Source organism: Nuphar pumila, chromosome 13, assembly GCF_984573655.1.
Source record: "Nuphar pumila chromosome 13, dmNupPumi1.hap1.1, whole genome shotgun sequence".
In the NCBI taxonomy this organism is placed as follows: domain Eukaryota; kingdom Viridiplantae; phylum Streptophyta; class Magnoliopsida; order Nymphaeales; family Nymphaeaceae; genus Nuphar; species Nuphar pumila.
In genome coordinates this window covers 95,101,999-95,129,941 of record NC_143261.1, presented here as the reverse complement: position 1 = coordinate 95,129,941, position 27,943 = coordinate 95,101,999, and the positions used below count along the sequence as shown (strand labels likewise).

The window sequence follows — 27,943 nt, the reverse complement described above, 5'->3', positions numbered from 1 at the left end:
CAGAAAAAGTATGCCAATAATAATAATAATAATAATAATAATAATAATAATAATAATAATAATATTGTTATCAGCCTTTAGCTTTCCCGGACACATAAAAAAAAAATTAACAGCTCCCTGTTCAAGGACCTGGAAGCCATCATCTGACGTAAGAAATAACATGAAAGTTTTATCTTCGCTGAAAATTCAGCTTCGATATACAGTAGGCAAACAGAGCAGCAAAAAGAAGAGGGTAGGCAAGAAGAACAACCGCAACTGCACCCAGTTGATCATGTCTAAAGCCGAAGTAATCTTTGAGGAAGGAGCTGATGGATTTCTGCTCCCCGAATACTTCTATCACTTCTTTTATGTCTCCGTATTGTGAAGTAAAGAGTGCACGCAGAGTCCAGTTGGTAGGGGTGATCCAGTACATCCAAACCCACCACTTTGGTATTTGCTGCATGAGATAACAAACAATGGTGTCATTGAAATCACCTTTCAAATGGTAGCTAAAGTGTCATTCAATTCGAGGGAACAATCATGTGCATGCCTGTCATTTATTTCTGGGGTAAATAAGATCCTTTTGTTCAAGATACTTCATGCTGGTCTTGACTAATATGGTTGGACTTGTTATTTGTTGTGCATACCAATGTTATCAGAATTGAATCAAATCGGCCGATTCAACCCCAATTCGGCAGAACGGGTGCTGAATTGGCTTTTTTTTTGTATTTTTTTATTTTCTGGATTTTGAAAAGATTTAATTGACCGATTCAGCCTGATTCGATTCAATCCTGAATGGGCCAATTCTCTGACCTTTTCGAAAATAGATTCGGTTCAGAAACCGATTCTGACAACATTGGTGTTTACTTTATCAATAGCAGTCTAAGTGAGAGTTACCGCTGAGAATGCAGATTGAGGAAAATTAGAGAGGACCAAAGGTCCTAAAGTGATATGAAAACACACTGCAGATGCGCCATGTTTGCTACTCTGCGTTGACATGCATCAAGTTTCACAGGTAACTTTTTCGGTAGAAAGCATATGCCACCATGTCCCTGCTCATTTTGATGATAATTCACACTATTTTATGAAAAGGATGCATTTGATGATTCTTGTTACAAGTTACAATGACACGTGGAATAGTAAAGAGAAAGTTTGATCATTGTAGTTACAGGACTTGCTAGTTTTTCTTCACAATGTTGATGGGTTTCATATGTTGGGTTTTTCCAGTTTTGGTTTTTGAACCACTGATGCATGTACTTTATCAACCAGTGATTGGAAATTCAGTTTGGTCAAGATGTGGTTCAACTTGAACTAGGGACTTTGGTGGTTCAGTCAAACGTGTTTCACTATTGAAACCAGAGGCACCTTGGTGAGTTTTTTTCCAATTACATATTTAACATTTTACAAGTGGAGCATGAGTATTTTTAGCACATTACTTGCTTGGTTCTGCTTTTACGAAGTTAAACGGTTGTTTGATGTGTTTGATTTGGAAAAAGTTATTGGATAAGCTCAAGAGAAGTGCACTTTGTGATATCTCTGAGCTGCTGAAGAGCAGGTCATCTCGAGCCTTCATCTTTGTTAAGTATCCCATGACAGAGTGAAAGCAGATAGCTTCACATCCAAGCTGGTTTGTTCAATACCAACTTAACCAAGTTGGTTCACCAGCTGATGTCTCTGACTTTGCACAAGCTGTTTCAATGCGAGTCCCTGAATTTTTCTATTTTAAACCTTTTATCAAAGTTCTTAGTACCCAAGTATCATACTCATTGTCTCTGAACCAACTTGGTTGACTGATCATCTTTTTAGCTTTATAAGACTTCATATAGCTCATTACCTCTCAAACCAAGAAAACTTACCGGCCCAGGAATCAGGAATCCCGAAAAGAGACTCAGTATTGTGTAGAAAACAGACGACAGAATTGCAGCAACTTGAACATTTGGAGTTAGTGACACCATAAACATTCCAAGGTAATTGTAGTATAGGATTGTGCAGAACATGGTAAAAATATACCAAAAGATCTTATAGGCTGATGCATAATATCCCACTGCAGGGTATGTAATAATACCAAAGATGACTGCTTGGATGAATATATATGGAATCTCAATCACAACCTGCATTTACAAGACAAGAGTGTAATTCAATTTGTTAGCAATGGTTGGAACAGTTCTGTTACCATTTTCATTATCCATTGTGCATAGACGGTGGAGCTTGAACAACAAAAGTTATGTTTGCATGTTTTCTTACCTGTGCAATTGCATAGGCAATGGAAGAGTACATCCCAGCAAATACTTCTCGATATACAACAACACGTTCAGTTGCTATGAAGGGAAGAACTGTTGAGCAGTTGTTTATTCCTATGAAGACTGTTCCAACGAACATTGCCCCCAGTATGGTGAACAAACTCTGCTGTGTATCTCTGTAAAAATGAAAAAAAAACAGTAAAAATTTTAGAGGAAAAATGTTATAGAAGCATTTAAGCCTTCTATTATGAACATAGTGATCAACAGTGGCATTTTATTACTGAAAATTTCAGAAATTTATTTTGGTCAAGGATATCTATCTATAGTTTATTGGGCATGTGTATATTACACATGCGTTTGTATGTTGCCTCTATGCATTTCTTATATTTTCTATAAGGTGATCAAAATTGTAGTTCTAGATAAGAAGGAATGGAGAAATATTACTCATAAAGCCAACCCTGTGCAGTTGGAATAAGGTTTGGTGATGATGAGGATGGTGAATTGCTTACATTTTTTGTCCATGTTTCCAAAAGAGTGCACCAAGAATCACGGAAGTGATGGTTATAAAGGTTAAGCGGACCAAATTATATGAAGGACTCCTCCAATATGAGAGGTACTGCTTCCACAAGCATGCTGAAAACTGTCCCCACCAATTTTGTGGAAATGTACTTGGGAAGTTCAAGTCACTAGAACCAGGGGATGGTGTACTTAGTTGTTTGACTAGATCCATATTGTTCCTGACAGAAAACAACATAAACATGAGGATCCAAGAGCTACATGATAGCTGGATGTGTTAAGAGATGCATGCCAAGAGTTAAAAAAAAGAAAAGGATAAAAGCAACAAAGAAAAGAGTTTAGATGCTTCAGATTTTTCAAAACAAATGTCCTGTAAATAGGTTAAGCAAGTGAAATGATCTGAGTTCTAATGGTACAACTTGGTTTCAAAGACGGGTTCATATTGAATGTGGTATATATTACTTACTGAAAGAGAGATGATTCTTTGTAAAGTTGAGCAAAGTCAACATTAATCTGTCTTTGTATTGATGTAGAAGTAACTTCTAGCATCCATGTTGCAGGATTGTAATTATCTTTGATCTTTGGAACGCCAGAAATCCCCTGCAGATCCATGTCCTTATGTTAGTCTAAGCTGTACATTGATGTATCTTTAGAATGGTGTAGACTGTAGATGGAGGCTACATTTACCATGTTTCTAGGACCGATATATGTCATGCAAAAGAATATCCACAAGTTCTTGTGGAGAATAATGCTAGCAAATATTTGTAAAACACCAGTTTTTAGTGACATTACTTCAATACTAGCAAAGTGCCTGTGCACAAGTGCACGGAAATATGATGGAATTATTGGGATAAAAAGAATGCATATATCATATCGATGAATATATCTAAAGTATATGAATCTTCATGCTCCTGGCTACTGGATGCAGTAAGAGCATATTACCACTACAAACTAAACTAATATGGGGCTCTCTGATGTTGATGTCCAGATGCTGACCAGTTCCGCAGAAGAAAGTCATTTAATTTCACCCAGTAAATATGTAATTTATCAAGTACTATTGTATGAGATTAAATTCCATGTTTCATTATGCTAAAAAATGATAAAATGTCACACGTCAAATGGGTGAAAAGATTGAATCACCACAATGGGAACCAAGATCGAGCAGCAGGTTTTTGATAAGGATAATGCCCGGACGGTTACATCCCCTGACGATAATGGTTTCTCAGAAACCAAATGCGCCAAACAAGTTTTGGATAAATCAAATGAAGTTCAGAAAGACATATCAAATGAAGTTACAATAAGTCGGATTTAATCAGGAGTATTGTGAGAAAACCGTGTATCCGATATTATCGTTTTTGATAGAGTTATCAAAAATGATAACCGCTATCATTTGTTGTTTTGTTATTCTATCTAATCATGTTAGTCGATATTTCTAAAACTGTGTATTCTAAACATTGTAAACTGTTATGCTTATAAATAGAATACTCGATCCTCTCGGTGGACAAGAGAGTGAGAATCGAGTTTATCATCCTGTTCATTGCTCTTTCAGTTTTAACTGCTTGGGGAGTGGACAATATGGTCGAGCATGACCCTCTCTTACCCTTTGAACAGGGATTTTCTCTTGTTAAAATAGAAAGAAAAACAACAATCGAGGGTGAGATAAGATAAATAATTAGAAACAACATTGACCACAACCATGAACAATTTATTGCCAATAAAAGATCTCCACCAGGTTTGCTGGTACACCAGGTTATAGACTAATAAGGTGCTTGGTGAAAGACACAAGACCTAAATGCTTTTAAGAGAAGAAATCAGCCTAGACGACCACAAATTTCCACCAATATAGATGCGTGATTTTCAAGTGCTTCAGCCAACAGTTGAGGTTGCTACAGAGGTGTCAATAAATGAGATTTTTGCAGACATCTTATAGACTTTGCAAAAGATGCAGGTGTTTCGTGTATGGGCGATGTCCTTGTCAAAAGATGGGAGTTCATCATAATATGCTCAAACATTTAAAGGCTAATTTACAACGCCACTCTCATGTAATTTACATTGCCACTCTCAGGTACTAACCAGTTGTGAATACATTCGAAGAAGTACAAAAGCACTATTCATCACATAGAATATCATATTAACACATTTTAGCAATAAAAATTTGATAGAAATCTATTGTAAAAATTAGTCATTTATGCATGTAAAAATTCCAGAAAAGGTGAAAAGAAAAAAGTGTCTCAAGGCACTCCAAATCAAAGATTAATAGAATCGTCATGAAAATAATGCTAGTGGAGTAAATACATATATGACCACAAAAATTACATAAAACTTGCTCTATATGCTATGCTGTTCTACATCCTACCTTTTTCAGTCTGAATATCATATTATCAATCATTAATATAGACCAAAAGTATGAAGACATTACATATATGAATAGAAAAAAAAAAGTGTAATAAGGCAAAAAAAAGTCAGGACTCCTGCTACCAAACCCAATAACTTCAAACCTGCCACACATTTTGCTTAGGGATGACCCATTTTTCATTGTTTCTCCTTCAACTTCACTGTTTTCTCGTCGTATCTTTATGGTTTCTGATTTTGCTTTTCTACTGTAGGTTGAACTCTCATCATTCCTCTTGCGAACTCTGCACTCAATTGTATCTTTTATATATACTAGCAGCGTGTGCGTGCACTGGCATTTAATTGACATATGCTCAATATTCATAGTTCAATTTTTTATATTTTAAGTCACTTGCATTTAATTGCAATTTGTTCAATTTTTAATTTTTAAATTAGTGAGCACCATTTCTCTTATAATGGATGCCCAATATTGAGAGTTTAATTTTTAATATTAATTCAATTTTTAAATTTTTTAAAAATTGGCATCCTTTTAATATTTGACATCACTTAATTTTTTATTTATTTATAGTTTTTTCATACCTAATGGCAAGTAATTTAATTTATAAATTATTTTCAATTTAATTTTTTTTACATCATTGGCAATTTTCAAAATTTTTATTCTTTAAAACATTGTCTTTTAGAGGCAAGAAATTTAGTTCTTTAATGTTGGAGTTACTTTTCATTTTTTGATAGATTTCCTATCATTTAAGGAAAGGTGATTTAATTTTCAGTGTATAAATGGTTTCATATAAGGAAAGGTAATTTAATTTTTAATGTACAAATGATTTATCATTTTTAAAATTTTTATAACTTTATGCTTTTAAAATTTTAATATTCAAATAAATTGTCATTTAATGGCAAAACATTCAATTACTATTTCAATTGTTTATTATTTTTAATATTTTAAAATGCTTATTATTTCTATTTTTAGATTTTAGATTGCTTTTCATTTAACAAGTTAATTACTGACATTTTAAATTAGTGGCCACTTTAATTGAAAGATCACTTTTCATTTAACAAGTAATTTAATTTTTGATTAAATTTTTTGACATTTTAAATTAGTGGCCGCTTTAACTGTTTTTTTTTATATTACTTGTCATTTTGTTAATATTTGAAATGATTTGCCATTTAATGGCAAGCAATTCAATTTTTAATTTTTGAAGTATTAATTATTTTCTAATATTTGAAGTCACTTGCCACATTTAATTTCTAAAAATTTGACCATTTTAAAACCATTTAATTTATGTTTTTTAATTAATTTCCATTTTTCTATTTTTCCAAACCGTCTATAGTTTTTTTTCTTAAATCACTTATCATTTTTTTATATATTACATTACTTGCCATTTTTATTTTTAAGTCACTTATTTTTTATGCTTATATATTAAATCCTTGTGATTTCTTAACTTTTCATTTTTTAATTAGTTGTTGTTTAATGGTGAATAACTCAATTTTTAATTTGACATTAAAATCAAAGAATAAATTGGCAATGAAATCAGCGGCAAGAGAGAGAGAGAGAGAGAGAGAGAGAGAGAGAGAGAGAGAGAGAGAGAGAGAGAGAGAGAGAGAGAGAGAGAGAGAGAGAGAGAGAGAGAGGGTGGTAGCTGCTAACCACTTTTCTAGCTAACCGCCGTGTTAACCGGGCTTTCAAAGGGTTTTTTTTTAGTATTTTTCCTTAAATCTGACCGTACAGATGCATTCTAAATGCTTGATTTTTATGATGTTTTTAGTGTTAGGAATGTTGTCTTGCTGAATCAATATCAACCCATGTAAGGAGTAGACAGGGACTTGAAAATGATTCTTTGTGGTTCAATTGACTTGATCACTGATGATTATGTCCACAAATCTTTGTGACAACCTGGCCTAATTCACTACAGGCGAATCACAGGTGCACTAGGAATGGTTTGGTTGATGAAAGACGGAATTATACATGCTATATGCAGTATTGTTCAGGGCACAAAAGGAGTTAAAAAGTCCTCTAGAATTTAATAGAACCTTCTCTGGCCATCTTCAATGGATACATTTGTGTATCTTGATGAACATCCAATTAAATTTAAAATAATGTGTGCCAATTTAATCAAATATCACAGTAGATGCAGCTAAGGAAAACTTGCTCATGCATGCCGTAGGGTAATTTACAAATATGTATGTAGTAGGTGCCTTACCTCAAAATATTCAATCACACTACTTGAGTGCCTGCCCAATGGTCCAGCATAGATTATCTGACCACCCCTTTCCATCAACATCAACTGCAAAGAAGGCGGGGGAAGGTTTTGGGTTACACCATGAAATCATGCATTATGTGGACGACGATATTATATGCTAAAGTTAGGCGATGAGTATCTTGTTTACCTCATCAAAGGACTCAAATATGTCAATACTCGGCTGGTGGATTGTGCAAACGACTGTTCTTCCAGTGACAACGACATTCTTCACAGCACGCATGACAATTGCGGCTGCCCTTGCATCTAGACCTGATGTGGGTTCATCCAAGAATATTATTGACGGATTTGCAACAAGCTCAACTGCAATTGTTAACCGCTTGCGTTGCTCTGTTGAGAGTCCACTTACACCAGATATTCCAACCAATGCATCTTTGATTTCATCAAGTTCAATGGTTTCCAGTACTTCACTTATAAATGCCTGTGTAGTCGCGTGACAATGAAAGCTATTAGAAAGTTTCTTTCTTTTGGTATTCTTTTGCAAAATATCTCTAAATAGTGGTCATATTCTGTCCATTTCTTGTATCACATCACTGAAATTGAAGCTGTGAGATAGACTTTTTAGATGACCAAATAACTAAAAAGTAACTTTTATGGGACAATTTTGAAGGGGTTTTGGATGTTCAAATAACTTAGAGAGAGAAAGATTGCCTTACCTTTTTAGTATTTTGATCAATTTCAGGGCCTAATCTCAACCATGCTGAGTACATAACTGATTCTTCAACAGTAATCTGTGGAGAATGAATGTCAGTCTGTTCACAGTAACCAGATATCCTAGCAAATGTCTCCTGAACCTTAGGGTACCCTCCGATTCTTATGTGTCCCTCAACATAGCCCCCAGTTTTCCTTCCAGAAAGAACATCCATGAGAGTTGTCTTCCCTGCTCCACTGACACCCATCAATGCTGTAAGAATACCAGGCCTGAATACACCAGTTATGTTTCTAAGCAGCTGGAGTTTCTTATCTGTCACACCTTGCTTTTTCATTTCCTATCACATGGTACATGCCAATGTAAGCAATCTCATCCTATATCAGCATGCAAGTAAAATTCTGCTTAGTTCATGTGACTCTAGGCTGCAACTTAAAGTTGACTTAGTTGATGGAGCCTGAGTTGAATTATCATTTTTTCATTCTGTTAGCCGATTAGTTATAAAGGAAAACTACCATGGCTTTTCCGATGGAGATTACCTGAGGGGTATCAACAAAGTACTGAACATCTTGAAATGCTACGGGCAGTGGTTTGAAGGGCAACAGCATTTTGTCTGTAAGATCCGTTATGGTTTGTTCCAACATAGAATTGGTCAAATACACAACAGGGGAAAAAAACTTGAATTGAGATAGTCTATCCTCACCTCTCTTTTTGTGTTCTTGAATGTTACTATGATGACTAATCTCTTCCTTCCCTTGTAGTTGTGAAAGCCTTTCTTTGGAAATAATTGCGCGGGACATGCCAGGAGCTGGATATGTAGTGATAGTTGATAAAGAGATACCAGATAAGTTATTTGCAAAAGTGATTAGCAAGCATCAATGCACCCATTTTAGTTATTGACCATTACACCGGATGCTTGAACATTTTAGGTCAGTTTGCCAATAGCTATCAGTATGCATTAGATTGGATAATTATGCAGCACTATTTATTTAGTTGACTGGACGTCGTTACCCATCTGACCCTAAACCAAGACACTAATGTAATGTTAACTTACGCTTCAAAAATGTCAAGGCCATGGTAAAGCCAATATTCAGTAGTATAGTGAAACCAAACAGAGCCCCCACTGATATCCAGTAAAAATATCCTGGGAAATCAAGTCCTCTGTTTAACAAAGTTTGATGTCCAATGCTTGTGTTTCCAACAGAAATCTGTGAGAAGAATCATAGAGAGAGCTTAGAGCTGATTAATCACTTTAAAGAGACAGAATTGAAGCTTTGGAGTGCTTAACAGCTCACCTTTCTCCACCTTGGAGCAAGGAATTCGTTTACAGAAATTCCTATCTCAGCATACGCCATTGGAGACACCCAAAATCCCCACTTCAACCAAACTGGCATGGATGCTGTGGTAGAAAACATGCATGTTAGCATATGTGAGTATATTTCAAATCCAGATGTTGGACTACCTGGCACAACTTGGACTCTTTGGATCTAGATATGTCAGTGACTTGGCTGATTCTACTCTAGGGAGTACATGTTTCTGTAGTTGCAGGAGAAAGTCAATATTACATGTAAACTAGTTTGGTTCTTCACTAAGTTCTGTTCGTACACTGGTACAGATTAAGCCATGCATGCAGGTGATTCTTGACCCTTTGGTGCCTATCTGAATAACTCAATTTAAAGATTATTTTTTGGTTTACAAAATTGGGGGTCATGAACTAGAATGCAGAGGAAATGGAATACTTACACCTTGGAATAACGAAGCCTCCAAACATGAGGGATGCTAGCATCGTGAAACTGCCAGCCATGGCTGAAGCTACGATTGTTTTGGTGATGGAGGCTAGAAAGCGGAACAGGGCAGCTGCCATTTGATGCACAGCAAAGAGAAGCAGGAACTGAGAGAAAAACCTGCACACAACAATTTAAGATAAATTTTCTAAATAAGGTTGCAAGTGTGCAGTAGGACTCAATCTGTGACTTTTGTGTGTTCCAAGCAAGTTATTGCCATTGATCGCCAATTAAACAGCTGCTTGAATGATGACAAGTTGTAGTACTATGTTGATTAAAAATGAATTGGTGCTATTTCATCCCAATTCAGCAAGCCCATATTTTGAAATGGAGACTGCTTGAGATTTGTACTGTTATTGATCAAATCTAAATGGCTGCACATGACAATCCAATTGGCTGAATTTGAAGTAAGAAAATGGTCATCAGCTAGATTAGACTAGTCAGTCTTCCTGCCACATCTTGGTGCAGACCTCACAAACTTGGCCTAAGTGACTCAGATTGCATATGGTCCATCTAGCTCCTATTGACTCATGTCATGTTTACATAGTTGAAATAAGTTCTCTGTGGCTCAACTCTCTTTTCCAAGTTGTGTTAGTGGGAGGCTAATGATTTTTAATTCCCCATTGATATGGATCAAGTTTGTTCAGATTGCCTGAGATTGTCAGCTTCCTAGTCTGAATTGCTCATGTCCATCACCAGAACCCTTATTTCTCTCTCTCCAACCTGGGTAGGGTGATGATGTCCAAATATTTGAATCACAGTCAAAACCCACTTGGTATGATTGGGCCCTGACTTGCCTTGAGCTACCAGTCTATTGAATGCTGTGAGCTAATCTTGTCAGAATGCGCAAGGACAGAGCTTGGTTATGGAGCCTCCACACTTCACAAATGGATCATGTAGACTAGTCAGGCACAGGAACATTTTTTGCTGGGGTGCTCAACAAGGCCATGCACACCAACAACTTGCAACTATTGCCATTTTAAGAGCATTATCCATTATAAGATGGGTGCTGTTATTGGGACTGAGAATGATATAACCATGCTAGATCCTCCATGCTAGCATACTTTTCCAAATGAAGAATGTGGGAAAAGCCACTAATCACCTTCCTATTTCTGGACTGTATCCGATGGCATAATAGGTGAGAACTGTCCAAACAAAAGACTCAACGAGTGAGTGTGGAATCTTCAGTATGGCAGAAGGCAGCGTGTATGCCCAAGCAGGATAAAAGAAAAAATCTCTTTGCTTGTAGAACACTGGGAGCCTGGAAACTATCATTGCCAACTCTGGGAAACCGTTGACGATGAGTATGATGAGAGCATAAAACATGGAACCCATCAGGTAATTTGCACTGGCTAAGTTGACATGCATCCTTGTGCGCAAAAATACAGTCATGGTGATGAATGCTATGATGACAAGCTGCATGAAGAAAAAGAGTAATTGATTAGTTCCAAAATTTAAAATCATGGGCCTTTCCAGGGTTCTGATTTAGAATTTTAGTTACATCATATATCATCTAACTTGATTTGCTCGGCATTGAGCTGAATCATTTCAACTAGTATCTGACCAGAGTTGCAGCACTCATTTTAGTGCATTTTCATGAGAGACACATGGAGGATATCCCACTATAGACTTCAACATACCAGTTCACTGTGAATACAAAAGCAATCATTTGCAGAAGTTGCTCAAACTGAAGGCGGAGCATTTGAGGCAAAGCTGGGTACTATCAAAACTAATGTGGATCAACATCACACTGTCCAGAACTAGTGATGCCAAGTTCCAGTTTAGGAGTTTCTGGAGAGACTACTGAGTCACAGCTGACTCAATGCATTTCTGCACAGACTCGGTGACCAAGACACCTGGTTTATCAGATGCACAGGTTCAGTAATATCATAGTGATCAGGATCCATTTCAATCAACTCCAACTTAATGTGTTTTATTTACTTGAACTTGTAAGATCCTTATTTCAAGTAAATGTGTAGGATCTTCAATCCAAGTTGCCACTAGAGCAAATTGAATTCGTCGTTGCCAAGTTGGCTCATTCACCACTGGCTCAGTGCTCGCTCTATTTGGATTTGACTGAAAATTAAATTTAATCATTCCCATATCACTACAAGTTTTATAGAATGCCTGTGTACCTGAACTGATTTAAAGATGTAAACAAATGAATTCCTCTTCATCAAGAGCACCTCTCTGGCCATGCAAGCCTTCAGCAGTTCCCATTTGCTTAGAGAGTAGATACTAAAGGATACTGCATCTTTATGGCTTTGTGAATGATCAAATGGCTCTAGAAGCTTCTCCGACAGCTTTTTGCCAACATCAGAAGCCTTGAATTTCTCCACAAATTGGTCTACTGTAATGTAACTATAAGGTTCTGTTCTGCACCAGTACTGTGCTTGGTCCTTCCTAGATATCACCTGAATATGTGCACAAAAGCTTATAATTCAAGTCAAGATGAGCCACATTTTGTTTATCATGATCGTACTTGTAATCTTGTAGAAAAAATAGCACAATTCAACAACAGATATTTTTGGTCAACATGCAAAAATAAGCCAAAAATTTGTTGGTGCAGAAAGGAAGAGAACTACAAAATGTGCACACCGTTCTAGTGCTTTTACATGCATGAGAGAAAGAGCAACTGTACATACCTCCTGCAGGAAGTCAGCAGCACCTTTTCTTTCTGGGCACTTGAAACCACAATCCTCAAAGAATGGAAGGGCCAGAGTTCGAGGACCATGGTAAACAATCTTGCCTTCTGCCATCAATAAGATGTCATCAAAGAGATCAAACGTCTCAGGTGCTGGTTGAAGCAGTGAGATCAGTACTGTGGCATCTGTAATGTGTACAAATTGTTGAAGGTATCTAACTATCTGAAAGGTTGTGGAGCTGTCCAAACCAGTTGATATCTCATCCATGAAGAGGGTCTTTGTGGGGCCAACAATCATCTCTCCTAGAACACCCAAAGAAATGAAATGCATGAGACATTTTTCAAGCAAACAGCAACTCAAGTTTCTGTGAAACAAGAGAAGAGATTCTGTAGGGAGTTAACATACTATATATTTTGAGTTTATGCAACTTAAACCCAGGTTGGGAGTCATGAGAGATAAAATCGGACTGTGATTTGTATGTTCTAACATGATGAACTTTGTTATAGTCTTCATCTGTACCTGTATACTGAGTCTGCATCTTTGTATGTGGATCCTATATATACTTGAATATTTGGATTTTGGATTCACCTGGATAGATTGACACCAGAGCGATGCGCCAAGCTATAGGAATGAGAACCCACAGCATTTGCTAAATTTGCAGTGGCTACACTCAATCTGGCTTGAGTTGACTGAGTTCAGGTCAGCTGATTTCCATGTAGTTAAAATAAAGCACTGTCACAGTGGCCACTTTTAGTCAGGACTTAATGCAGCTCAGTTAGAACTCAGTCAACTTGGCCAACTTAGAACAATCCCTGCGGGCTTTGTTCAAGCCAAGTCTGATCTAAATTGCAATAAATGTGCAACTCTGGAATTGCATTCAGTTCAAGTTGTTGGCCTCCTAGATCGAGTCGCCAAGTTGGCAAACTTTGACCTAGATTATTGCAATAGTAATCAAGAAAACAGGAAAAAGAAAAGGAGTCGGAACAGCTCTATGTTTGCAATATACCCGTCGTTAACCTTTTCTTCTGTCCACCTGAGATGCCTCTTCTCATGGCATCGCCCACAATGGTATCAGAGCATATGTCCAGTCCAAGTATCTGGCAAATCAAGATCAAACACAATTAAAAGTCATTTCCTTCATTCTGTACTCAAAACAGGCCCTCTGTTGTGTGTGTGCAAACACGTGCATGCATGTCTGGTTGGTCAATGCACTTTCTTATAAAACACTTAGACTCAGGTTGAGGCAGATTATCCTGCTCAATTAACAGATTATGACTAAATGCTGAACCAATTAAGGAGGTTCAGATCAACACGTTCAAGCCAAATTAAGCTATAGTCTACCAACTCATGTCATCTGGTCTTTGGTCATTGTGACATAAAAGATGACAAAATCATTTGACATATTATCTTGGTTCACTAAGGTAGGGAGGCACCTTCATGATGTAATCCGTCTGAAGGCTTCTCTTCAAGCCCTCAATTGAAGTTGCCTGCCAAATTTAAGATGTGGGCAATCAACAAACTAAAAGGTAGTCAAGGATAAATGAAATAAGCTCAACCAAAGAGAAACTTGAAAAGAAAATACAAAAATATCAAGACCTTCATATACATATCTATATCATGATCAGGTACTATCCCAGCTTGCTTCTCCTTTTCACCAAGTTCCATCATCATCTCTACACAATTAAAACATCATGTAGTCCTAGATCACAATGCACATTATATTACATAAAGCATCTTTTAGTATTTTAAGGAGAAGGATGTATTTTTACGAGGTTTGCTGCCAACTCCCTGACATCTTGCTGAGAAATCAAGAGTTTCTCTCACAGTCATCTCAGGAATGTGCAAATCATATTGGCTTATATAAACTGATGTCTTTTGAGGAACAAATTCATCTAAGCCATACCCATTGTAGGTAATCTCACCATTCAACTGCAATAAAACCAACGTGTTTTAGATAGATCATGAAATACAAACACAAATATTAAAAAAAAAAGGCATAATAAAGATAGACCTTTAAAGAATGATCAAGTTTTCCTGCAAGTGACAATAATAAGGTTGTCTTTCCACACCCAGGTGGGCCCAGCAGAAGTGTCAACCTGCATATGAAAAAAGATTGGCCATTATGACAGAGACGGTGAGGCTTGGAACCTATGCAGTTGTACACCTAATTACATATACTGGTCTAGGATATATCGCAGCAGACCAAAATCTCTATATATTATACATTGTTAACAAATCTGGGGGAAAAACTGTATAGGTTTTGGCAAATCTTGAAAAAGATTAGTTTTTAAGATATAAAAGGAAACAAGAGGGAAAATAGCTTTTAAAATTAAAACACTTAAAATATCACAATAATAATGCAATGATTATTGTTATCGGAATATTTTGAAAATATCACGATATTTACTGATGTATTTGTGTTTTATTATGTCATACTAACATCTTCAAGATATTGGATAATGGTTGCTTATAGTCATAAAATATTATCGATATTTTGAAAATATCATTGATGTTATCATGATATTATACAAAATGTGATATATTTAAAATATGATTTATTTTGAAAATGTCATGTTTTTAACCAGATATTAATGCCACGAAGCACTTTTGCATAGATTTTATGCTGTATATATATATATATATATATATATATATATATATATATATATATATATATACATTTTTATGTTTACTTATACATTTCCAAGAGTTTGTGAGAAAAACTAACATTTTTCAAAACATTGTGAGGTTTTTCCTCAGTATTTTTGAAGAATGAGATTTGTGAATTGTGACTATGCTTATACTTGAATTTCACGTGAATTTGCTATGACTTAGCCATATAAAAGAGGGCGAATCAAGTGGCATTGTACATGACTGATCATTTGTTATATTTAATCCCGCCCCACATCTCACTTGGGAAATGTGACAGTGTGGACAAACAAGTCTCTATCGTCAGATTTTCCATGTAGATTGAACATAACTAATGGATCAGTTATTTATATGAGGTCATTTTTTATGCAGCGGTGCTGCAGCTCCACTTTTGTTGGGCGTCTCAGCATTTCTCGGGGTGAACACCACATCTATCTCAAAAAATGTAAAGATGAGTGGCTGTCAGACATGTTGCTGCATGCCTGCCTGCCATGCAGCATGTAATGTGAAGTCTATATATAATATGACCTCATCTGCCCTCCTTATAAAATGTCAAGGATTAGTGCTTCTCCCACTGTACTTGACGTGACGTGTAACAATGTAAGGCAGGATCAAGGTGATTCTAAATTCCACAGCATCAACCACTGCGGGGTTGGCCTGCGTGGTCAGCAGGGTTGTTGAGCGGGTGCTGAGATGAAGACACTGGATCAAACCTCATTGGCGGACATGTGTGTTTGTTGCTTTCAGAGGTGGGTCACATAAGGCAGGGTGGTTGCGGAGTCCCATCTAGGGTTTTCCTCTCTTCTGCAAGGATTCCTTATCATCTGTAGACATATAATTTTTTAGAGAGGGTGGTGTATGTTCTCCCCCGATGATTCACTGAATCCCACGTCTGTGTTCGGGGGTCTGAATGAGCACCACGTATACAAGCACATGGGGCTCGTATTCCCGTGTATGTTGACATCACTTAGCGTTGGAGTCTGGTGTGGTTGCAAAGACTTCAGTACCCTTTCTTGCTATTCTTCTCATAAAGCGATGGTTTGAGAAAATGACAAAAATGCCCTTCATTCAAAAAAGAAAAAACAAACAGTTCAAAAAAAGGAGAAACATGTCCTCCATCCAGAAAGTCGAGGATGATGTTGATTCTTCAAAGTCTTCTTCTTCTTTCTCCGTAAAACACTGTAAAACCCTTCTCTCTCTCTCTCTCTAGAGAAGAAATCAAGGGAGGCAAAGAGTTCTCTTTGGTGAAGGACATGAACATCAACCCTCTCACTCTCTCTCCCTTCTCTCTCTACTTCTGTGCACATCCAACAGACGATCCTACATTGCTCCATCAAATACCGACTAACCTGCATACTGACTGTAGAATCGTTCAACTTGATTCGTTGTGGAGCCTGATTCATAGTTTTTGCCCTTACAAGAAGGGGTTTGGGGGATCCTCTCAGCGTGGGTAACATCATTCAACTTGATGAGTTGTGGAGCCTGATTTAGAGTTTTTGCCCTTACAGGAGGGGGGTCCGGGGGCTCCCCCCTGGCGCGGATCCCGCTGAGCGGTCAGCGGGCGGGGGGCCGCCCCTGGCGGGGGCTCGGGGGGCAGCGCCCTCCGAACCAATTTTTTTTGGGCCTTCCAACATCGATTTATAGTATTATCTGGCTTTTCTACAGCGATTTGTAGTGTTTTCGGGTCTTCTACGAGCCCCACAACGATTTATAGTGTTATCCGGCTTTTCAACAACGATTTGTAGTGTCTTCCGCAAATCACTATAGCGATTTATAGTGTTTTTAGGTCTCCAACGAGCCCCACAACGATTTATAGTGTTGTTGGATCTCACTATAATGATTTGTAATGTCTTCCACAAATCACTATAGTGATTTGTAGTGTTATTCAGTAAGCAAATCGCTATAAATCGCGACCCGAATTAGGACCAACTTGTCAGGGCCATATCTCCCTAACCGGAGGTCATATTCCAAATTCGTAAAAAGTGGTGTCTTCGTTATTGAGTCTAGTTTATTCCTGTAAATTTTCAATGATTTCTATTGTCATTTCATTTCCCATTTTAACTAAAAACCAGACCCCTATTATTCTATGTTATTTGAGTTGCACAACACCATTCTCGCTTGACATCCACATCTTGATTCTGGCATGCTCCTTGTTGAATTTTCCATTGATTTCTTCTAACCTTGCTTGGAACAAACATATGTTTTTTTCACCATGACACATTATGTATTTTTTGACCACAACACCTGGGACTCGTGCCGGGGGGAGCCCCCGGACCCCCTCCTGTAAGGGTAAAAACTCTAAATCAGACTCCACAACGAATCAAGTTGAACGATGCTACCCACGCTGGGAGGAGCCCACAAACCCCCCTCCTGTAAGGGCAAAAACTCTGAATCAGGCTCCACAACGAATCAAATTGAACGATGCTATCCACGTTGGGAGGAGCCCCCAAACCCTCCTCCTATAAGGGCAAAAACTCTAAATCAAGCTCTACAACTCATCAAGTTGAATGATGCTACCCATGCTGGGAGGAGCTCTCAAACCCCCCTTATGTAAGGGTAAAAACTCTGAATCAAACTCCACAACTCTTCAAGTTGAATGATGCTACCCACGCTGGGAGGAGCCCTCAGACCCCCCTTTCTGTAAGGGTAAAAACTCTGAATCAGACTCTACAACTCTTCAAGTTGAATGATGCTACCCACGTTGGGAGGAGCCCCTAAACCCCTCTCCTGTAAGGGTAAAAACTCTGAATCAGGATCTACAACTCATTTAGTTGAATGATGTTACCCACGCTGGAAGGAGCCCCCAAACCCTCCTCCTGTAAGGGTAAAAACTCTGAATCAGGCTCCACAATAATCAATGTGCAGGTCAGTCGGTGCTGGATGGAGCAATGTAGGATCTTCTGCTAGATGTGCATAGAAGCAGAAAGAGAAGGGAGAGAGAGAGGGTTGATGTTCATGGCCTCCTCCAGAGGAGATTTCTTTCTCGGATAATCCTGCAGTGCAGAGACTGGGTCTTAAATAATCATCTTTGGGGCACTTAAGTCTTTACAACCACTCCTTTTCAAGAATCGTCATTTTTTTTGGCACCAATGGAGGAGAGGGTACTTAAGTCTTTGCAATCGCATCAAACTCCAACGCTAATTAATGCTGACAAACATGGGGATACGAGATGCACATGCTTACATACGTGGTGCTCTTTGGGACCCCCGAACATGAGATGTAGCTAACTCCCCTGTTCGGGGGGGAGGGGGGGGGAACATATAACCTGCTTCAAATTTTTTACGATGCCCAATGCTAATATTTGAAAAAATACATTTTATCAGGTTCTTCGGCAAAAGTTACAAAAATTTAGGTCATTTCCCACCTTAGCTTAAGAAAAAACCTAAAAGTTAGACATAACCCATAGGATGTTAGGTAAAGCCCACCAACAATGTCCAAAACACTCAAAATAATAGATTTTCCTTAATTTTGGTTAGGGATGACAAAAAGTTTTGCCATTTGCTATTGGGGATGGCAAAATGTTTTGTCATTTGCTAATGGGGACGACAAAAACTATTTGTCGTCTGCTATTGGCAAAAAGTTTTGCCTGTCTACTACCCCAAATGTCATGATAGCCCTAGTCCTTATCCCAACCTTCTCTGCATTTCATGAGCAGATCCCTCTAAAAGACCTGTTTAGATTCAAGGAACCTCAACCTTTGGGATAAACCTTACCTTAGTTAGTTTTAGGTTTCTTGGCTTCTAAGCAGGGTGACACATGCTAATAGAAATCAATCATGACATTCTCAACCAATCAGATGGTGCCATGTAGTCCATCCAACCAATCAGGATCGTTGTGCAATAGTCAGATTTGAAAGCCTGGAATCAAGTTTCATGATCCAAAACTGGGAACCCATTTTTAAAACATATAAATGTAAGGTTTGTTAGAAGAAGAAGAGATAAGGATTACTCTGATGATAAATGACCAAGGAGATTTGGGAATCTTAGCATTAGGAAATGAAGCTTCTAAGCAATCTCAAGATAAGAACTATCATGGAGAAGGTTATCGTAAATCAAATGGAAGTTTACCTAATGTTACCTAATTGTAACAAAATCCTCCAAAATAGGCAAGAGAAAAATCATTGAGCTTTTGCCTTGTATTCTGGTGTACATCTATTTATATGAATGAATATCGACTCCTCTCTTAAGAGAGAAAATTCTTGAGAGTGAGTTTTGTGGATGTAGGTCCAAACATCAGACAGAACCACATAATTCTTTGTATAATCTTGTTAGTGTGTTTCGATCCTGATCAACTTTTATGGTATCAGAGCTATCGAGAATTCTCTGAGCTCTGTGTTTAGCATGTGTTCGTCTATCTCTCTCTCTGTTGAAGTCAGTTTGCAGCCTACCTGACTTGATCACCGCTTAACTGGATCTTATTCAGCATCCGGCTCTATATTAAATCTTCAAGATCAATGGCAAGTTCAGGATCTACCAGCCTCAATGGCTCTTCTGGTATGAGTGCTTTTCAACCTATACTTACTTTCAAATACCCTGCATCATCTACTATCGATCAAACTCAATGCTGAAAATTATTTAATCTGAGAATCCCAGTTCACACCCATATTGATCTCTTTTGATCTCATGGGATTTATTGATGGTAGCAGACCTGCTCCATCAAAGTTCAAAAAAAGATGAGATGATCTTAATTTTGAATATGTAGATTGGCTTAGACATAATTGTTGGGGTTGTTTTGGTCAACCCATTAGAAGGTGGGGCTTGTAACTGCCTCCACTTCCTTGCGTAGTGGGTTTTGTAGCCACCTCCATTTTCTAGTTGCTTACATTTTTTTATTCTCTGGTTTGCTGAGAGTGTCGTGTATTGGTCTTCTTAATTTTGAAATATAGTGGAATTTGCTTGTTTTCGCTCGTGGATGTAGGAAGGCTCGTTACCTGCCGAACCACGTTAAGATCTAGAGTGTTGTAATTTTTTCTTTAGCTTTGGCAATTTTGTGGTGCATTTTTTTGTGTTTCTGTTGTAGCATCAGCACCCTATATCGATTATTCCTAACAAACTGGTATCAGAGCCAGGTTGGGTGTACTCTAACATTGGTGGCATAAGATGTCTACAAAATTTGAAATCAAGAAGTTCGATCAGAGCATCAGCTTCAGCATATGGCAGGTCAAGATGAAAGCTCTCTTGACCCATAAGGGGCTGCAAAAGACACTACTCAGAAAAGAGAAAATGTCAAACACTATGTCTGCAAATAAAAAACAAGAGCTCGATGAAAAGGTTGTGATTCAATTAAGCTTGTCTAATGAAGTTTTGTCGGAGGTCATTCATGAGAAGACAACGACTGCACTATATATGGCTGAAACTGGAGTCGTTGTATATGACCAAGTCTCTCACTAGCAAGCTACATCTCAAGCAACACCTTTTCATGTTAAGGATGGCATAAGGTACATCAATTAAATTACATCTTGATGAATTTAATTCTATATTACTAGATTTAGAAAATATTGATGTGAAAATTGACGATGAAGACCAAGCTTTGTTATTGCTTTGTTCTTTACCACCATCATATAAGCACTTTCGAGTAACTCTGTTATATGGAAGAGATTCTATCTCGGTTGAAGATGTAAAATCATCTTTGTTTTTGAAAGAGTTGATGGATAGGGATTTGATTGGTGAATAACAATCTGAGGGTCTTGTTGCTAGAGGACGACCCAAAGTGAGAAACCCACCTGGGGAAAATCGTGGGAAATTTAGATCTAAATCCAAAAATAGAACCAAGGTACATAATTACTATCATAAAAGGGACATATAAATGCTAATTGTTGGAAACTCAACAGGAAGCATCAAAAGGATGAAAATGAGCCTAATAAAGATGAAAATTCAACAGAGGCTAGTGTTGCCAAAGAAGATATTGATTATTATGTTCTGTCTGTACAGGTCATTTGATCCAAGGATGATTGGATCTTAGACTTTTGTTGTTCATATCATATGACTCCTAGTAGAGAATTTTTCTCCACATATGAGTCTATTAATAGTGGAGTTGTCTTGATGGGAAATGATGCTCCATGCAAGAAAGTTGGGATTGGTTCAATCTGAATCAAGATGTTTGATGGTATTGTGAGGACATTGACAGAGGTCAGACATGTTTCTGATTTAAAGAAAAATCTCATTTCCTTAGGCACCCTTGATTCAAATGGATGCATACATTCAACTGAAGGTAGAGTCATAAAAATCAGCCAAGGATCCCTTGTTGTGATGAAAGGAAAAAGATCTGGTGGATTATACACCCTATTAGGCACTACTGTTACTGGAACAGTTGTTGTTGCATCTACCTTTATGTCAAATGAAGATGTGACCAAGTTATGGCACATGTGGTTGGGACATATGAGCAAGAAGGGAATGACCCTATTGAGCAAGAGAGGCTTGCTTTGTGGACAGAGTACTGGAAAAGTAGAGTTATGTGAGCATTGCATTTTTGGGAAGCAGAAAAAGGTTAGCTTCAAGTAAGCAATACACAGGAACCAAGGCTACTCTGGATTATATTGACTCAGATCTTTGGGGTCCCTCTTCTGTTCCATCAAAAGGTGGTGCATGATATTTTCTAACTTTCATTGATGACTATTATAGAAAAGTTTGGGTGTTTATGCTTAAACATAAAGTTGGAGTGTTTAAGCATTTTAAGCAGTGGAAGATTTTGATTGAAAAACAAACAGGGAAAAAAATTAAGAGGCTGAGGACAGATAATGGTCTAGAATTTTGCTCCACAGAATTTGATGAGTATTGTAAAATTGAAGGCATTGCCGGGCATCGTACAGTAAGACACACTCCACAACAAAATGGAGTTGCGGAAAGAATGGACAGAACTCTTTTAGAGAGATCCTGTTGTATGCTATCAAATGCAAGTCTGAGCAAGGACTTTTGGGCAGAAGCAGTGTCCACAACCTGTTACTTGGTGAACTTATCTTCAACCTCCACCATCAACTTTAAAACTCTAGAAGAAATATGGTCAGGTAATCCTTCAGACTATTCTGGTTTAAAAGTTTTTGGTTGCCCAACTTATGTCTATGTGAATGATGAAAAATTAGAACCGAGGGCAAAGGAGTGTATATTCCTTGGTTATACTTCAGGAGTCAAAGGATATAGATTTTGGTTTCCTGACCCGAAGTCACCTAAATTTATGAATGAGAGGAATGTTACTTTTGATGAGTTTGTAGTCTTACATCCAAAGAAAGAGATATATGTCCCACAGAATGGAAGTTCTCCAGGTGGTATTGCAGAGCAGGTGAATTTTGAGTCTACAAGTTCACATCAGAGATCTTCTCAACAAGAGCACATTCAGGTGCCTGATACACAACAAGTGGAGGAAATTCCACAAGTACAACAATATTCTCTTGCTCGTGATAGACAAAGAAGAGAGACTAGACCACCTTTGAGATATGGCTATGTAGACATGGTTGCTTATGCATTATCTATTGCAGAGGAGACAATTGATGCTGATGAGACTTTAAAATTTTCAGAAGCTATATCTTGTAGAGATGTTGATAAGTGGCTAGTTGCTATGGAAGAAGAGATTGAGTCTCTTCACAAAAATCACACTTAATTTGTCTTATGTTAAATTTTCATTATTGACTGCATAAGTATTTATACGCGCTCTTGATCTGAATTGTATGACATATTATTTTGCTATGAGTTTAGATTTTGAATTCAAATTTTCTTGATAGTGGTTTTCTAGCTACAAAAGTCGAACTTGCCTTTGCTTCTCCTTATCATGAAGAAGGAGGACGATATTTGAAACATGCATCTCACATCTTCTAAATTGATTTTGAAAAAGAAAATTATGAAATCAAGGTTAGTGTACTTCATTTGTCTTAAAAAAATTTAACACCATTAAAAAAAATAAACAGCATCTGACGTGCTGGTGCCAATGACACGTGTCATATCTATATGGCATCGTGTCACATGATGGAGGTGTGATGCAAAGAAGAGTATAACAAACGGCGAGCGCCCAACACCCATCATAAATGCTCTAAATTTGACAAGAGGAATTCAATTTCATATTTGCATACTGCTGTGATCATATTTTAAAAAGACAACAATTTGTTTTGCACTTCACCGAGTCGTTCTTGAAAAATATAAGCCTTGAGGCTTAGTGAGACGTAATGCTCAATCATTCTCAAGCAGTAATTTGATTCATTTTACGCTCATATGAAGGTAGAATTGTAAGTAGGTTGAATTCAGTTCTCTGCAAACATCACCAAATCCAACTTAATCTTTAAGTTCATTGTGAAAAAGCTAATGCAGAATCTGGATATTATCAGCTATGTAGGCATTATTGAATATGACCAATGAGATATTCAGAAATCTATCAGCTTGAGTTTGATTTGGATTCAATTTTGGGTGTGAATGCAAAGCTCTCAACTGAATGAAGATCCTATTATTATGGTTATGAATGCCATAGTGACAAAAACGTTTTTTTTTTTTTGGCAAAATATTTTTTTTCAAAAACTCGTGAGAAATTGAAATTTTTCTCGCATTTTTTAGCAAAATCTTGGCAATAAAAAAAATAATTAGAAAATACAAAAAAATTTATAAGAAAATATTAATAAAAATTATTAAAAAAAAATACACGGAAGTTTTATGATAAATAGCCATTTAAAACATAAATATCATGTTTAAATTGTGGTATTTATGTTTACTGTTTTAAACTTTCAGGCAATATTATCGCAAGATTTTCATAAATCTTGCGATATTTGTCACTATGATGAATACTATTATTAAATAGCACTTTTATAGGTTGTGAATCTCGAGGCAAAAAATCTCCTATTTTTGCCATGTGTGATATGCTTGGATTATGCAGGAAACATCAGAAGGGGCTGAGGTATTTGGAGAAGAACAAATACAACTCACCAAATGATGGCATTTTTTTTTCACATGACGACCTAAAAAAAATTTATTGCACATTTTGGATAGGAAAAAAAATCTCCCGTGCAATTAAAAAATTTTACTTACGAGAAAATATCAGAGAAATATCCGTTCATATATATACACTCAAATATCAAATGAAAATAAAGAAAAGGCATGTGAAAATGCAAAAACGAATATCTTGATCATATATATCATGATAAACTCATATATTGAAAAGAGGTGAGATTTTGAATTCTTGCCCTTTAATCAGGATTGTTATGGCATACAAATTTCTCATGAAGAAATCAGAGGAAATTCAAAGTAATGACGATTTTTCTGACAATGTGAGGCAATCATTTTCCTTGCCGTTATTTTGTCAGGATGTTTCAATGGGTGATACAAAGCAAGATATCTTAATTCTTAACCTGGCTCAAAACTAAAGTTTCCCTTATATCAAAATGCTAAAGTTAAAATCAACAGCCGTGCGGAACGGAGGCGGGGATGGACTTACGCTTTCTCCTGCCTATTCCTGATCCATGCCTTGCCCCGCTCCGCCCCATCCCCAATCCTTCTTTAGGGATGGCAATGGACCGAGGGAAAACAGAGTTCCCTCGTCCCGTTTGAACTGAGGATGGAGAACATGAAACAAGGATAGAGGTGAAAATGGAGGTTAAAATCCAGTCCCGTATGGGATGAAGGTCAGAATTTTGAGATGGGGCAGGGGTGGAGACCTTGTTTCGGCCCCGTTGGAATTAGTTGGAAAGCTGAACTAGATTTGCCTATTAACTAAATCTTAATAATTTATAAGTAAAAGATGGCATCTAACTTAAAAATTGTAAACGTTCAAGTGGGGGCAAGAAATTTCATTTTTCATGGACAAATAAAGAATTCTTGGAAGACTTAAAAAATTGGAAACATTATGAACTATATGCACCATGAAACCATCTAATTACAGATATAACACGTCTAACTAAGGCACCAATGCAACAAGTTTGGCCTAGGGATAAGTAAAACCTGATTGGTCAGGTTATTTTTAAATTGCAACACCGGACATGAAATCTGTCAATTTTGATTTTTTTTTCATCCAAGCACAGCTGCACACGTCATGTCCAGGGTTGGCAGTGGACCAGAGGAAAATGGGGCCCGCCATGCCTCGCCCCGTTTGGACCCATGATGAAGGATATGAAATGGAGATTAAAGTTAAAATCAAAACCCGTGCAAGGATGGAGATGGGGATGAACTTATCCTGCCCCGTTCCTGATCTCCATTAATAAAACAACTAAAATATTTTTAGGAATGACAGTGGACTGGGAAGAAACTGACCCCGCCTCTCCCGGTTTAAACTGGATATGGAGGACATGAAACAGGGATGAAGGTTAAAATCAAAACCTGTGTGAGGTTAAAGGCGAGGATGGAGGGCAGAATTTTGAGATAGGGCACGCGGGGACGGAGACCTTGTTCCCCACCTCCGCCCTGATCCACTATCATCCCTAGTCATGTCTCCGCCTCACATGGTGTTTTTTTTACAATAACCTGTAAAACAGGGTTTTACCTGATTCTCCCTGTATGTATGTATGTATATATGTATGTGCGTGTATAACCCTATCTTATCAAAATTAGTCCGAATTGGCACTTCACTGGTTCGAATGAAAATAAGAATCTTTTTTTTGTTTTGGGTGAAATCTATGATGTTTGTTTGCTATCATATTGGTTACCGAGTGCCAGGATTAGTTGTAATCACATTATACAAATGCAATGTGCCGTTGCACCTCTGATCACCCTCGCTATCCTGTTGGGCCTTATGCCCGGCAGACTGTGCAACAGGTGCAGCAGTTTTACATTTGTGCAATGTGATTGCACTTCATTTCAATTCTTGATGGGACCTTACAGCTATTATTTGCTTTGTTTTTACATTTTCCTTTTTTAGATAAATTATATGGTTTTTTATTTTTTAAATTAAAATTTCTAAATAGACTGATTCAAAACGATTGGACTAGAATCGTTTCAAGCCAATTTTCTGAATCTTTTTGGAAACAAATTTTTGTTTAGAAACCGATTATGAAAACATTGGTATAACTAACTGAGTTTGACCTGATTGCATCAAATCTTATTATATCTAAGAAGATTAGCTTATAATATTACCTAAGAGTGCGGATCAGGTCAGGGATACAACCACCCTCCCTTTCAAACACGACGGAGATTACAGTCAGGGGTTTCTTTAGAGGTTTATCGAAGAGGTTAGGAGTTGAACCCTGAGTGCCTGCCTGATGGCAGAAACCCTCTCCAACTTATAAGATGATTCCTTTGAGTAAATCCATCAACGGTATTTGGGATGCTGTTCATCGATGGATGAACGGCTTCGAAGAGACGGATTACCCCTTGACCTTGTGGCTAGTGCTGATCACCATTTATTATTTTTATTGTGAGTATAATTAATTACCTGGATGGCTTGATGGTGCCGCTGACATCCTTGATGATGCTAACTTGTGCTCGTGTGGACTTGAAACCAGGAAGTCTTAGCAAACCCTGAAACCAACGGCCGATAGCTTGTTGGATTGTTATATATATTTTTTCTTAAACTCAAAAGTCAACTCTTTGGAATTCTCTAATGCACAAACAAAATTATATAGAGGATGATCATGCGTTCCCTTCAGCGAATACCATGGAAACAGGGAGCCACATGAAAAACGATGGTACCTTGGAAATTACGTGTTCATTGCCGTCCTAAAAGGATACAATCTTTTTCTAAATCTGTCAAGTTTACTTGGTGTTTAAATGGAGATCTGGTGGATCCTTGGATGTCCCACATGGCATTTCTCTAAAGAATTCAATGCAGAGAGTTGCTATTGGGCACCCTCAACTTTTTGAAACTCTCCTGGTGCAGGTCGATGCTCGAGTTTGTAGTGCATTATCTTAAATTACAGGAAATCTCTCTCTCTCTCTCTCTCATTAATCATGCTTAGGTGAGAGTATTACTGAGATGTAGAGATTATGTGAAAAATTATCAAGTGCATGAATTTCAGCATTATCACAAGTTTTCCTACCAACTTGGGTATAACTTCAAAGTTAAATTAACATGCTTAAGCGAGAGTAGCACTGAGATGTGGAGATTACATAAAAAGTGATCAAGTTCATGAATTCCAACAGTGTCAGAATGCTTCCTACCTTTTGAGGTTTTGATGGCAACATATACTTTTTTTTTTTTTGAGAAGTAACCTACACCTTTTTTTTTTTTGAGAAGTAACCTATAAATTTCCATTTATTCATGCAGAGATTCGGAAATATTATGGAAATATAGAAAAAATGTTTCTGCAGATAAGCTTTTGACATCTGAACTTACAGATAAAATGCTTGTGGCTGCATTCCACAATGTTGGTAGAGACTTCCCATCGACCACTTCACATTTGGCATCCACACAAAGATTCTTATACCTCACTTCTATAGTTGGTAGCTTCACACCAACTCTGCCAGAAGCAAAGCAAAATCAAATGACTAACCCCAAAACATATAGCAAAAGCATCAAAACTTTACAAACAAAATACATGTATGATATATTCTAAAGGCATATATGGAGTCTAGCCATAGTTCATAGTCATGGGAAACATCAGATACCTGTCTAATCTTTGTCTCAGCTTCCATAACAGCCTTTGGTTATCTTCTTGTATATCCTCGATCAGTTTCTCAATAAACAAGCGTCTTTCCAGTGCTCCCAGCTTTGTAACATCCACCAGCCTCTTCCCTTGAGTGTCTCCAAGATCATCGTTCTTGGCATCAAACACCGACGTTCGCAGCCGATCGAAAGTAGGCAGCCTCTCCATCGCTGCCCAATACAATTCTTCATCCTCATCATCCCCTCTTATTGAATTCACATTTGATTCGCTCCGAAAACTCGCAGCGCTTCCCCTAAAAGATGAACGCAAACTCCCGCCAATCTCCGCCAATTCGTTCCGCAGAGATTCAACTAATTGGGCCAT

At 37.5% G+C, this 27,943-nt stretch overlaps 1 protein-coding gene across 2 annotated transcripts; it reads right to left on the bottom strand.

Moving 5' to 3' along the window:
- Positions 1–81: 81 nt before the first annotated feature.
- Positions 82–27,943, bottom strand: LOC149819292 (pleiotropic drug resistance protein 3-like). Of its 2 annotated transcripts, XM_089983961.1 has the most exons (24): positions 27,582–27,943; positions 27,310–27,433; positions 26,410–26,495; positions 14,435–14,519; positions 14,193–14,352; positions 14,020–14,096; positions 13,857–13,910; positions 13,430–13,520; positions 12,424–12,725; positions 11,914–12,192; positions 10,881–11,194; positions 9,738–9,898; positions 9,290–9,393; positions 9,049–9,202; positions 8,685–8,802; positions 8,534–8,618; positions 8,002–8,334; positions 7,476–7,766; positions 7,289–7,372; positions 3,202–3,335; positions 2,729–2,956; positions 2,224–2,395; positions 1,836–2,090; positions 82–436 (listed from the first exon to the last, which is right to left on the bottom strand). In XM_089983961.1, exons 1-24 carry the CDS (start codon positions 27,941–27,943, stop codon positions 170–172), a joined length of 4,320 nt encoding a protein of 1,439 aa, XP_089840087.1. In that variant the 3' UTR covers positions 82–169. The 2 variants fall into 2 exon arrangements, with proteins under 2 accessions (XP_089840087.1, XP_089840086.1); XM_089983960.1 differs by having other exon boundaries at positions 8,534–8,802.

Coding starts and splice junctions, on each gene's coding strand:
- LOC149819292 (XM_089983960.1), bottom strand. CDS start 27,943: ATGGCCCAATTAGTTGAATCTCTGCGGAACGAATTGGCGGAGATTGGC. Junction 26,496..27,309: donor CAGCCACAAGCATTTTATCT/GTAAGTTCAGAT, acceptor CGTTGGTTTCAG/GGTTTGCTAAGACTTCCTGG. Junction 8,335..8,533: donor ACTTTGTTGATACCCCTCAG/GTAATCTCCATC, acceptor ACCATGTGATAG/GAAATGAAAAAGCAAGGTGT.